A 12,574-nucleotide genomic window follows, 5' to 3' on the forward strand; every position below is an offset into this window, starting at 1 on the left:
ATCAAGTCAGCCCCTCACCAACACTAGTCCTACTTCATCCAGTCTCTCCCATGATGATCCTCTTTACTTTTAGCATCTGAGTAGGTATGTCACCAACAGACGGCAGTGCGACAGCCGGGAGAATCTGTCAAGCTTTTTTTTTTTTTTTTTTTTCATCAAGCGTGTGTCTCCTGAAGTGTCTGGAGATACACCTAATTTTTTATGCTCTTTATCATCACAACAGGTCCTTTTATTCACATAGCCAGACAGGTTCTTTTGTCCTCTGTCTCACTGTGTTTAGGGTTTTACCAGCTTGTCTGCCTCGCTGCGAGGTGATGTGCAGCTTGTTCTGGTTCAGCCACTGTGACCACGCTTACCAGTCAGCCTCCCAAGACTGCTGTCATCAGCACAACCTCCAGCACTACATCAGTGCCGTAATCGATGTGCCGCCCACTCTCAAATACAACTCTCTGCCTCTATCTCTCCCTGCCGTCCCTTTCTCTTTCCCGCCTCTTTGACTTTTGCCTGTGTGTGTTTTATAATTAGCTAATTATTGGATTGTGTGCACCAGCTAAGGGTAAATATTAGCAGTATGAACAAAGGCGGATTGCAGAAGACAATGTGTGGATTATCCTACATGTTGTTTGTCTATTAGCCTACCACAGTGACGTCTCCCTCTGTCTCTCAGCCATCTTTGATCTCAAGCAGATTATTACTAGTGAAGAAATGCTTGTTTTGACCTTCCATCAATATCTGATAATTTTCTAAGATTTGACACAGTGGCAAGTGAACATGTAGGTTATTTTAGAGTCAGTATAGTCAGTGTATTACCTACAGTAGATGACAGTCGACATAGTTTGGAGAAGCAGCAGGAGTACCACTGTAGGAAGCTAAGCAAAGAACTGCTGCGGACAGGGTCAGCAGCAAAACAGATTTAACCACCTAATAAATAATGAATATCAGTTTAAGTGTACATGATATTTAGAATATTTTTACCACCCGACCTTCCCATCAGACAGCCCTTTCCAAAAGTAAACTTTTGTTATATAAGCCGAATATCACTTTCTTCAAACTAACCAGAATCCATGAGCAAAATCATTCAATTTAGCTCACAGAACACGGGAGTTCTTGGTCTCCCGCTGCCTCGATCTGTTAGTTTGTTTTTGTTATTGTGTTACTCCGCTTTTAGTCCAATTAAAGAAAAAGGGTGAGTCTGGATTCACCAAAGTCATACAATGGCACCAATCTAAGCAGCAGTAGACAAGAAATTCTCATGTTCTGTGGGCTTAAATCATGGTTTTTGCCAAAGGAGTTTGGGTGAACGAGGGAGAACCATATATGACTTGGTTTACCACTGGAAAAGTCTGTCCAGCGGCAAATAAAATGGTAAAAATATTCTAAATATAGTGTATATATAAACTAGTATTGATTTTTTGGGTGGAGCTTTTTTTAAGTGGCTTAAATACCTTTTTAGAAAGGAGGACAGCAGCATATTACTTAGCTTCCATGCTGGTACTCGTCTTTACCACTTCTCCAAACTGGGGGCAGCCGACCACCATCTACTGCAGGTAATACACACACTATGGATAAGTACCTCATACAATTCCACTTCAAATAATACGAAACAACCTTTGTTTAACCTTCCTCAGCTCAGTTCCAAAAGGTTCAATAAAATGTTATTTTAACAGCCTCTTCAGGAAAATATGATGATATCTCTGAATTACTTTTAAGACGACCTTCAGGAATACAAATCGTATCCTTGAATGTTTCCTCCTCCCAGTGTGTTTGGACTCTATTTGAGCAGCATCAGATTTGCCAAAGGCAGCGAGAGCCGCTGTCTTAGCAGTTCATTCTGTTCACTGATATCGCTGCCACAGGACACATGGAGAAGGCACCTGCTAATGAGAACAGACTCCCCCGTCGCACATATAATTAGAGGGTGGGAGTTCTATTTGAACTTTGGAACCTGCTCAAATATTCAGTGTGATGATGGTTTCAAGGCAACTATTTGTCTACATAATGACCAACTTGGTCTAAATATACAATATGCACTGCCTACACAGACAGATGACTGGATGCAACATTTACCTGATGTTTTTGAAAGAATATATCAGAAATATATCAGCTAACCAATATCTTTGACCCGACATTGGCCTATTTACTGTATTGACTGTATCAGTGTCATATTTGTTGTCCCATATGTGGCTACATCAAAACTTCTTTTTTTTAGCAGAACATGTTTTTATTTATTATTTGATTATTATTTAATTTTGTTTTAATTTATTATTATTTATAATTATTAAAACCACAAGTCAACTGTTTCTCTGCCCTCGTATCATTTCATTCAGTTATTGTTAATCTGTTAAACATAAAGTGAGGCATCATTACAAAAAATGTGTTTCTATGTACCGTAAATATTTTTCACTTTGCATATTATATTCTACATATAAGCTGATATATCATTATCACAATTTTTTTGCTCCCTAATATTCATATTAACATCTGCCCCAAAAATCAAGTATGGGTTGGGCCCTAGTATTAGTATTGTCATATATGCATATGCACCAATATAATTTATTTAGTTGTTGTTTAGTTGTTGTTGTTATTGTTGTTCCAATACATAATGCATTGATTGTTGATTTTCTCTTTGGCTTTACAAGCAGCATTTTATGTATATTTGGTCCCTTTTCTGATTTGAAGTTCAGTGCATATTTTGTTCAATTTGCTTTTTGTTATTAAGATTTATTTATATATTTAATATATATATATATATATATATATATATATATATATATATATATATATATATATATATATATATATATGTATATGTATATATATATATATACATATATATATATATATATATATATATACATATATATATGTATAAGAACATTAAATGTTTCTTTACCCTGATGAAATTTTGACAGTCAACATATCTTTCATTTGACACAAGTGTTTGACCACATTTGATGGATCATTAAAAAAAAAAATGTGTTTTTGTATCTATTATGTATACACTCTATATTCTGCATACAGGACATCACCCAATATGCAGTTTCTTTTAACTCCTTAATATCGGCATCTGCCCCAAAAATTCCAGCATTGGTTGGACCCTACAAACAAGTAAACAAAAGATACTCAAATGAAACTGAGTCTATTAATATTCTGAGGTTTTCATGCCTCTGGTTCAAGGCAGAAGGAGAATTCCTCACAGAGTTCTTGCATAATTATGGATAGATTGAAATGTAAAGCGACACCCGGAAGTCTTCCCTCCGAGAGCAAAAACATAACAGTCATTTCATCTTGTCAGAGTCACTAAAGTTTCCTTGGGTGTGCTGATGTGGTTGTTTATTGGTTTGCATTTTTTCCTTTTTTTTTAAATTTTGCTGTGATTAAACCATCCTGCACTGGCACGGTGAGATAAAAGCTCTGAGACATTTGCCCTCCCTGCCATCTGCTCATCTACTGACTGTACATGTTTCAATGACACCACATACAGTGGCTTTGAAATGGTGTCAGAGAGACACAACCGTTTGAATCTAAGTTTTCTGTTCATCCTGCAGAATGCTGCTTATAAATGAAGCTGGATGTGCTGTTGCTGTGTGCGACTGAATTGTGGCATTGGCTTCATCAGCCATATGGCGTGTTAGGGAAGACATGTTGAGAGAAGTGTGTTAACCCTCCTGTAGTGATCAGACCTACAGTGGATTTATCCTTCCTGAGCTGGTAGCCTATTACAACACCCACACATAATGTTCATGTTTTTCATGTTTGGAGCATGCATGCACTTGAGCATATAGAGACGGTTAGCTTACATCTTATAATCTATAAAACCAAAAATGGAGCATAGTTTTATTGCAGATGTTTTCTCCCTATCCTCATTCTGCCTTCTATTTTTCAATGTCTCCTGAGAAAAAAGCTCATTACGAAACACTTCGCACCCTTCGCTCTCGTCCTTCTTCCTGTCTTCGTCAGACATCCCCAGGGTGATTCCTTCACTTACATACAAACAGTCTGTAGCCTCAGCTATCAGCCACTTCTCTCTTATCACTTATCTCGTTTCTTTCTGCCCTCCAGTGAACATCCATCATAGTTTCATAATTGCCTTCCTACTATTACTCTTGCTGGTAACAATAAAACATTATTACTCTTTGAGTGTATTTAGCCACCAATCACATTCCACACTCAGTTAACATAATTTAAACCTATTACAAGGAGTTTTTCACTGGTTATAAAACTGGTTATAAAACAGTAATAATGCCTATGATGCCTATATGACCTACATAAGCAAATGAGACCATCCGTGAGAAGACTGCCTTTTTCGATATAGTTGTTCTTAATAGCTGTCACTGGGTCAGATTTTTCATGAAATCAGATAAAATTAGCCTTTGTTTACACTTTCCCAAGCAAAGTATGTTAGTCAGTTAAAAGGAACCAGGAGGAGATTTTTATTTAGATAATTTTATTTCAGATCTTTTTTCTATTTTGTGGTTAGAAAAACTACTGATTTTGTCTACAGGAGCCTCCAAAATCAACACAATATGAATGTTTCTTGTAGTTTGTTTAATGTTAAATATGTATTTTTGATTTTGGGGTAGACTGTCTCTTTACAGACAGAAAAACAATGTAGTTCCAAGGCTGTCCATTCCTGGTATGCCTCTATTGTCTTTTTGTCCTTTGGGCAGCCAGGTCTGCTTGTTTCAAATGACCATCCATTGATATGAGTCACAGAAATAAAGAGCAGCAGCCTGCGGGCTACGCACAGCTGATTTCTGAAATTGCTGCCAGACCAGACTAAATATAGCACACTTTAAGTGCCTCTGTGGGGAAAAAAAAACAGAATGGTCTCTGTGAAAGCATTTCAAGCATACATGTTGCTCTTTCTCACAGTTTCCTTTGTTGTCTTTTATTTCAGATTAAACAGACCTCCATCTATCTGGAGAGCCATCAAAGACAGTGTTGTTGACTCACAGTAAATGAAAGATAAGTGGCAAGTTGAACTGAAAAAGATTTCATGAGATGAGATTTCGTCCTTGGAATAATCAGCTGAAGGGCCTTCATCACACAGACCCTGAAGAGGAGAGACAAGGAGGGAAGAAACATTTGTAAGTCCATAGATGGCCTCAGCACCCTGAGCACGCCAACAGAATTGGTCCAACATGAGCATCCCAACTGGTTACCAGGGACTGAGGGTCAATGTTGACAGAGGAGAAAAGATTGGAAACAAAACACAGATCCAGTTCCCCCAATCTGGGGATGATAATGCTAATCAATTACCTTTGATTGGTGATGAAGAAGGAAGAGGACTCACAGAGGACGCAGTGTTCAGCACAAGCTCCATTCCTCCTTTGGTCTCTCAGAGTGAATCACCAGACAAGTTAGTGATCTGGGGCTCAGAGCAGCAATGCCTGGAGCCTGAGCTCAGAGAGTTCGAGCTCTTAGAGTGCCAGGAGATACATACATTCTTGGGAAACAGGGATCAGGAGGAGGAGAATGAGGAGGAAGACGATGGAGGAAGTATGAGGGATGGAAAAGACGAGGGACCCATGTCCATATCTTCAAGCTCAACTGCCAGCTCCGCTTCGATTGGAGTGAGGAGAAATGACAATGACAGCAACAAAGTGGAGGGCAGAACACAGAGGGGCAGAGAGGTGCAGAAAAGGATTGCCTGTCACAGCACTGAAGAGCTGGACACATGTGTGACAGGCTCAATAGAGAAAAGGGACAGCAGGTCAGGCAGAGCAGGAGACAGGGAGAGGCGGAAGGGAGGTCTGAAGGAGTCCAAGTCAGAGACGAATGTGTTTGTCTCCAGTTTGTCAGCCGTTAACCTCAGCGGGAGCCTGTCAAGTGCTCTGGATAGTAGTGGAGAAGGTCTCATCTCTCTGTCCAAGACTCATCCCAATACAAACAACACTACCTCAGCCCAGACTAGAAGAAGGGCAGTCCCTGTAGATGCCAACCAGAACTCCCCACCATCACATCCTCACGAGAAACATGGTCGTCCTCAATTCTACAGCCAAGATCAGAGACAGGAGGAGGGAAGTCATCACAGAAATGGACTCTCTTCTGAGGGGGGGCTGGGCCAAAGGAGGAAGGCTGGATTTGAAGAGAGGGTGATGCCGCCACGACGGCAACAGCTTGTCAGACCCCTTTGTCAGACAGACATGGGAAGAGTGAGGAGCTCAGCGGAGCCCAGTGCTCCCGAGGCAGAGACAGGGCAACCTTCTTCTGCCTCTCCAGATTCACACAGCAATGGGTCAAACAAAAAGTTTACAAAATCGTCTTTACGTGAGCCATCAGATTTCTCCGCCCTGTACAGCACATCTGGAGTCTTACAGCCCAGACAACCCAACCAGGCGCCACCTGCAGAAAAACAGCCAGCTACAACTACATGGCGTAATTCAAGTCCTTCCAATCCTTCCAGACCGCAGACTCAGCTCACATACAGAAGGAATTGCTCCAGTCCCAACAGGATGGGTGTTGATTCAAGGTCATCTACCCCTCCCCACTCCCCTCTCAGGACACCCCAGGGTTCACCACGCAGGCAACCCTCCATGTACCTCGTCTCTAGGAGTGTCCCTGGAGTGGTTCGACACAACCCGTCAGGATGCAACCCTGCTGTAACGACATCAGCTCAGGGCTATAACAGTTGCATGAGAGCACCAGTCAAAACCAATATAAGCACAACTGGAATCCCCAAAGCGCCTCTTAACAACCAGCAGAGCTCTAACCACAATTCCAGCCCCAAAGAGAGCTCCCCATCACCCAAACTGAAACCTAAAGGAGTTCGGCCCAAAATAATAACCTATGTCCGAAAGAATCCTCAGTTCAAGCCCCAGGCTTCTGACGGACCTTATCAGGTATCCTCTTTACCATCCCGGCTGTCAGCATACACGCATGGCCAAGCGCCTGCTTCCTTCAAAGACACCCCTAAAGACCCCTCCAAACCTGACGCAGAAGCCAGAGGAGTCCCAGTACTCAGTGCCTCCAATCTACTTTATGACAAGTACCGGCAAGAGATGCAGACAAACATCTTCCCATCAGGGATGCTGAGCAGGAGTATCAGGCCCCCTGGGCACACACACACTGTCCCGCCTGCACACACACACAGCCACACGGCACCACCAAAGCTGGGCAGCAAAGCAGACAACTTCTACGGGGCGACATCAGAGGTGAGTATCATGTGCAGTCTTTACTGTAAGTATCTGATTTCAAGGTTTTTATTGTAAATACACTCAACAAAAACATAATCACAACACTTTTGTTTTTGCTCCCATTATTCATGGTTGAAGTAATTTTTTTAAGTCTTCTTCACTGCACAAATAAAGCTTTATTTCTCACAAATTTTGTTCGCAAATTTGTTAAAATCCATGTTTGTGAGCACTTCTCCCTTACCAAGATAGTCCATCCACCTGACAGGTGTGGCATATAGAAATACTGATTAAACAACATGATTGCAGCACAGATGTGCCTTAGACTGGTCACAATAAAAACACTGTAAACTGTGCAGTTTGATCTGAAAAAAACAAACAAAAAACTTCTGCTTAACTATGAGTATTTTAGACAGGGCTGCAGATATAATTTTTTATTCCCTGTGAAGGCAAAGTCATGAGCCACCCTACTCTGCCTCTGATTGACTAGTATCGTTGCCTTTAATAGTGTGGTTGGTTATTTTAGGCATGTGGAGTGATTTATGGTTAGGGTAAGAATATCAGACTAAAGCCAGTCAGAGGCAGAGTAGTGTAGGCTATGAATTTGCCCTCCTGGGAAAAAAATGGTCTCTGTAGCCCTACAGAGATGCAACGGCACATTTTCAGGTTTAATCAGCATCTCTATATGTCACACCTGTCAGGTGGATGGATTACCATGGCAAGTTAGAAGTGCTCACCAATACAGATTTTGACGAATTTGTAAACAAAACTTGAGAGAAATAAACCTTCATTTGCACACAGGAGTCTCAGATCTTTTACTTCAAGTCATGAGCAAGTCAGAGCAAATACAAAAGTGTTCATTAAGTGTATTTCTTAGAAGAATGAAGCTTGCGTTCTGATCTCTATTGTAATTTGCTTATTCTCATTGAACAAAAGACTTTCTCTCATGCTGAGATTCAGCACAATCCACCATCACAGCATATTCACATAAACAGTGAGGGATAAAAACAGGATTCAATTATAATGGTTCCCATATCAATTAGCATGGAGAATTATTTTTTGTACAGTATACTATATACATAAAGTACATTAAGACACACCGCTTCTGTTGAAGATAATTAGTTGACTCTGCATATCAGTTTCGGTAGCTGCTGTCCATAATTCCTATCCCACAGTAAACCATGTATAATTGATCACAGCTCTTCTGCATTTTATTCCCACTCTCACAAGAGCTGCTCATTATCGCTTTAAAATCATTCCTTATTGATTCTGATTAAATAGCTTCATTTGGCATTCATATTCATGCAGCGTCAAACACCAGCATGTGGAAATAAATAGTTAATGCATTTTGAAGTACACAGTCCACTGGGACAAGATGATTCTCAATGCTTCACATGTCACTGCATGTCGGTATGTTAGCATTTTGTCCAGCACACAGGGTAATGCTGCTGTGAGACAACACTTATTCTTTTTAAACAGGTCAAATATCTTGATATCAGTTTCCCTGCAGGTTTATGTTAAATTTTCTTTTAGAAATAATGTCAGATTTGCTGAAATCATGATTCATCAGACTATTTATTATCTCTTCTCCCTGCATGAATCAGATCTGTGGACACTGCGGAAATTCTTGATATCAGTTGCTATCTGTTGCACATGATCTGCCTTGTCATACTCTAATTATATAGAATCTTCAATAACAAAGAAAAGTAAGACTATGTTGATACAGTGAGATGTAAAATATAATTATGGTCTTGCATAATTAGAGTACAGGGTGCATGAAATGTTTTTCTGTGCACTATGGAGGCTGACTTTGCTGGTAAACACATTAGCATGCACACGCTAGCAGAAAATCCCAATAGGTGTTCATGGACTTGACATGACCCACACTATTTACATCTGTGAAAACTTAAAGGTGTTTTTACAGTAGAATCCTACACAGGTCCAGCTTTGCAAACACGTTCATCGCCACTGTCTCCAAGTCAAATCCAGACTTGCCCGGATCCATTAATATAAGTCCTGCAACCCAACCTGCGATTAAACAAATGCACAGTCACTCATTTGCATTCTCAACTGGTGCAGCACCTGCGTTCTTGCAGCTGTTTCCTTAGCAACAGTGTCACTCGCTAGTGGTTATCAAAAGCAATCACTTTTGACACTTTTTATAAGCAGCAACATGATTCTCACGCTGTGTGATCACACCAAATTTCACCCAAACATCCGACTTGGCCTTGACAATGCATTATCCACAATTTGATAATCTCCACTGGCCATTTTTGCCCTTCTGTCATTCATTTTAGCCAGCTAACCAAAATTACTGTCAAATCAAACAGTTACGTCCCATTTTTTGGCAGGATGTGGGGTCTGTTTTCATACTAAAGTCCAGGCAGCTGATTAGGATTGATATTAATGGTGGACTTAAATGTCAAAAATACTGCACAGTCATTTTTATTTCAAACTTTGCCAGTGAAAGAATATAAATATTATCATATTCTATGTGTTATTTTATTTATGAATTTATATAAATATAGTTTTTACTCAACATTTTTGCAGGTCGTGAACCAGGACTGTTGCACAATCATAGCAAACACATACATATGTCATAAAAGTAACAAAGGTAGAATTTGTGCACAATTTATTCACATTAACTTTGACCCTTTGCTTGAAATATTAAATATTTCTTATCACTTTTTGGGCAGAGTGTCCCAGGGTAAATTATAAGGGGACAGAATTACTGGGTTCTGAAATTTACTTAATTAAAAAGGTGGATTTTGTTAGTTTAGTGGTTCTATTTTGATTTAAAATCGCTTCAGTTATAAGACAATTACTACATAATATTTTAAGTTAATTTCTTCATTTTGATATCTAGGTGGGAAGATCTGCCAGTTTTAAAGGCAGTGCTGCTGAGGACGCACTGCAGGCCCGGACGGCCGCTCAGGCCGGAGGGAGCGGCAGCCTCCTACGCTCTGGTAGGGGTCTGCGTCTGGGCCTGGGAGCTGTCACCAGGACGACTACGAACTCAGCCAAAGGCAGAGGAGCTGGTCAAGGTCAGAGGTCAGCTCTGGTCTTCAGCCAGCCGGTCCAGCCTGTCAGCCCAGCCACCAATCAGAAAAGCCAAGATAGCACAGGTACATGGAACATTTTCTCACGTGTTTTTTAGCAGCTTTACAGGTTTCCTGACAGAAAACAACAAAACTCTTAGAAATAAGGGTTCCAGAAGCGTTCTTCCTGAACAGAGGGGGTTCTACTCAGAACCATTTGTTTGTGGAGAGCCCTTTTTAATAGAAAGGGTTCAACAAGGGTCCTTTGTAATGCAGAGGAAGAAAGAGATCTTCCTCTGCATTACTGCAGAACTCTTTCATCAAGGGTTCTTTGTACCATAATATAAAAGAGTTCTTGGCAGAACTCCGTGGGTGGGCTCTAGATGAAACAATGGAATATAAAATGTTTCTCGGTACAACCCTGTGGGTGAGTTCTAGATAAAGCTGTTCAAATCTAGAGGGATTCTCAGTAGAGTCCCCTGAGTCAGTTCTAGATACAAGGATTCTCATTTGCACCCTTGATTAGGTTCTAGATAAAGCTCTTGGAATATAAAAGGGTTCTTAGTAGAACCCTCTTAGTTGGTTCTAGATGAAACCCTTGTCATATGAAAGGGTTCTCAGAAGAATCCCCTGAGTTGATTCTAGAAAAAACTCTTGTAATATAAAAAAGTTTCTTGGTAGAACCTCCTAGGTTCCTTCCTGGGTTTTCTAACACCCTTAAAGGGTTGACAGGTTCTGGATAGAACCTCCAGACAGGGGTTCTGGATAGAACCACTGTACCATAGAAGGGTTCTCTGTAGAATCTGTCCCACAGAGTTCTAGTTTGAAGTACAACCCTTTATGTTGGGTTCTAGGTAGAACTCTCTGAAAGGGTTCAAAGTGAAATCTTTGTAAAAGGTTCTACCAGGAGCCAAAAAAGGGTTCTCCTGTGGGGACAAGCTGAATAACCCCTCATGGTTCTAGTTAGTACCGTTATTTCTGAGAGCACCACATGGAGATGGCCTCTTTTGAGTTACTGTACATGTCAGATTTTATTTCAGCAACCCAAATTTGACACACTAGAGAGCTACCTTATCTTTCTTCTCCTCTGCAGCAAGGAGCAGTGGTGGGACTGTTCCCCCCTAAAATTGGCGTGAGATGAAGGCAGCTCATTAAAATGCGTTCCCTGAGATTAATTTTGGCTGATCTGATTGGAGGGCTTTAAGAAACACTCTGAGCAAGGGGACTTTTTGTGCACCAGAGGGGCTGCCATGTACAAAACAAAATAAATAAATAAAAGCTTGCTCACTCTTTCACTCCACACAGCGAATTTCTAATTCAGATGATGAAGATACCACCTCTGACTGCTGAAGTCAGACTTACATTACAGCTAGACTGTCGCTGCAATATTGAAGTATGAAATTTTCTCATCACCCTGCACACTGCTGGGAGGCTACGCCATTTATCACTTCCATGCATATTTGATCTGCTCTCTCCCTGAGTGTGATAACCCGAACACGCAGTAAAAAAAATACACAGAGTCATACATGTTCATGTGTACACTCACAGATATACACATTCATAAGCAAAAACTGTACATACCGAATTGATCAGCATAGTGTTATCATGTGCCAAGCTTCCTTATCATAATCCCTATTAATACATATGTATGGTGTCTCAGTGCTGCTTGGCCCTCTGGGAACTACAGGCTTTGAAGTGCAAAGCAATTAACTCTTAAGTAACGTCAGTATCTTCCTGCTTGAATCATCTCTCATCCCTGCTGTACCCTCCCTGCCCTGCACACACTGCATAGATAAACACCAGCTAAAATATAAACTCTATATGTAGCATTGGTTAGCACTGTATGTATTAGTGTCTATCCCACTGTATGTACAGTAAGCTATGTAATTTAAACAGATAGTTTGGATTTTGTGAAGTGGGGTTGTATAAGGAACTTATCCAGAGCCAGTGTGTCAACACACAGTGTGGAGAAGCAGCAGGAGCACTGGTGTATGAAGCTATACAATGTACTGCTGTGTACAGGGTCAGCAGCAAGAAGTATTTGAACCCAAATAATAGGCCCTCCTTAAATAATTAGTAGTTTAAAGCTATGTAACATTTTTGCATTCTGCACGAATGTGCAAAATAACATATGTTAGCTGTGCTCTAAAATCATCCCAAATGTTTCCAACATAGTTCAAATGCAGAGTGCTGCATAATTTATACAAGGTAACAGTGTGTTTTCTGCTAGTTGTTGCTAGCTAGTTGCTATAACTTGTGGGGAAACACCAAGGAAAATAAAAAAGAGCATTGTATGCTCTGCTTCATGCCAGACTTTAAGAACAGTAAAACAAAAAAAACAAAACATAACAATAAGAATAAATTAAAATATAGAGGGAGGAGATCATAGAGACATAACAT

The 12,574-nt window shown here is 40.4% G+C and overlaps 1 protein-coding gene across 2 annotated transcripts in view; it reads left to right on the top strand.

The window, feature by feature from the left end:
• The window catches only part of mtus2a (microtubule associated tumor suppressor candidate 2a), a 63,368-nt gene that overhangs the window by 13,375 nt on the left and 37,419 nt on the right, over positions 1-12,574 (top strand). For both annotated transcript variants that reach the window (XM_084731253.1, XM_084731255.1), the window contains exons 2-3: positions 4,901-7,157; positions 10,003-10,261. In XM_084731253.1, the coding sequence (XP_084587379.1) occupies positions 5,145-7,157; positions 10,003-10,261 (2,272 nt within the window). In that variant the 5' untranslated portion in view covers positions 4,901-5,144. The remainder of the gene's footprint in view (positions 1-4,900; positions 7,158-10,002; positions 10,262-12,574) is intronic.

The sequence above is a fragment of the Lutjanus erythropterus genome, chromosome 11 (assembly GCF_056507025.1).
Source record: "Lutjanus erythropterus isolate fLutEry1 chromosome 11, fLutEry1.hap2, whole genome shotgun sequence".
Classification (NCBI taxonomy): Eukaryota; Metazoa; Chordata; class Actinopteri; order Lutjaniformes; family Lutjanidae; genus Lutjanus; species Lutjanus erythropterus.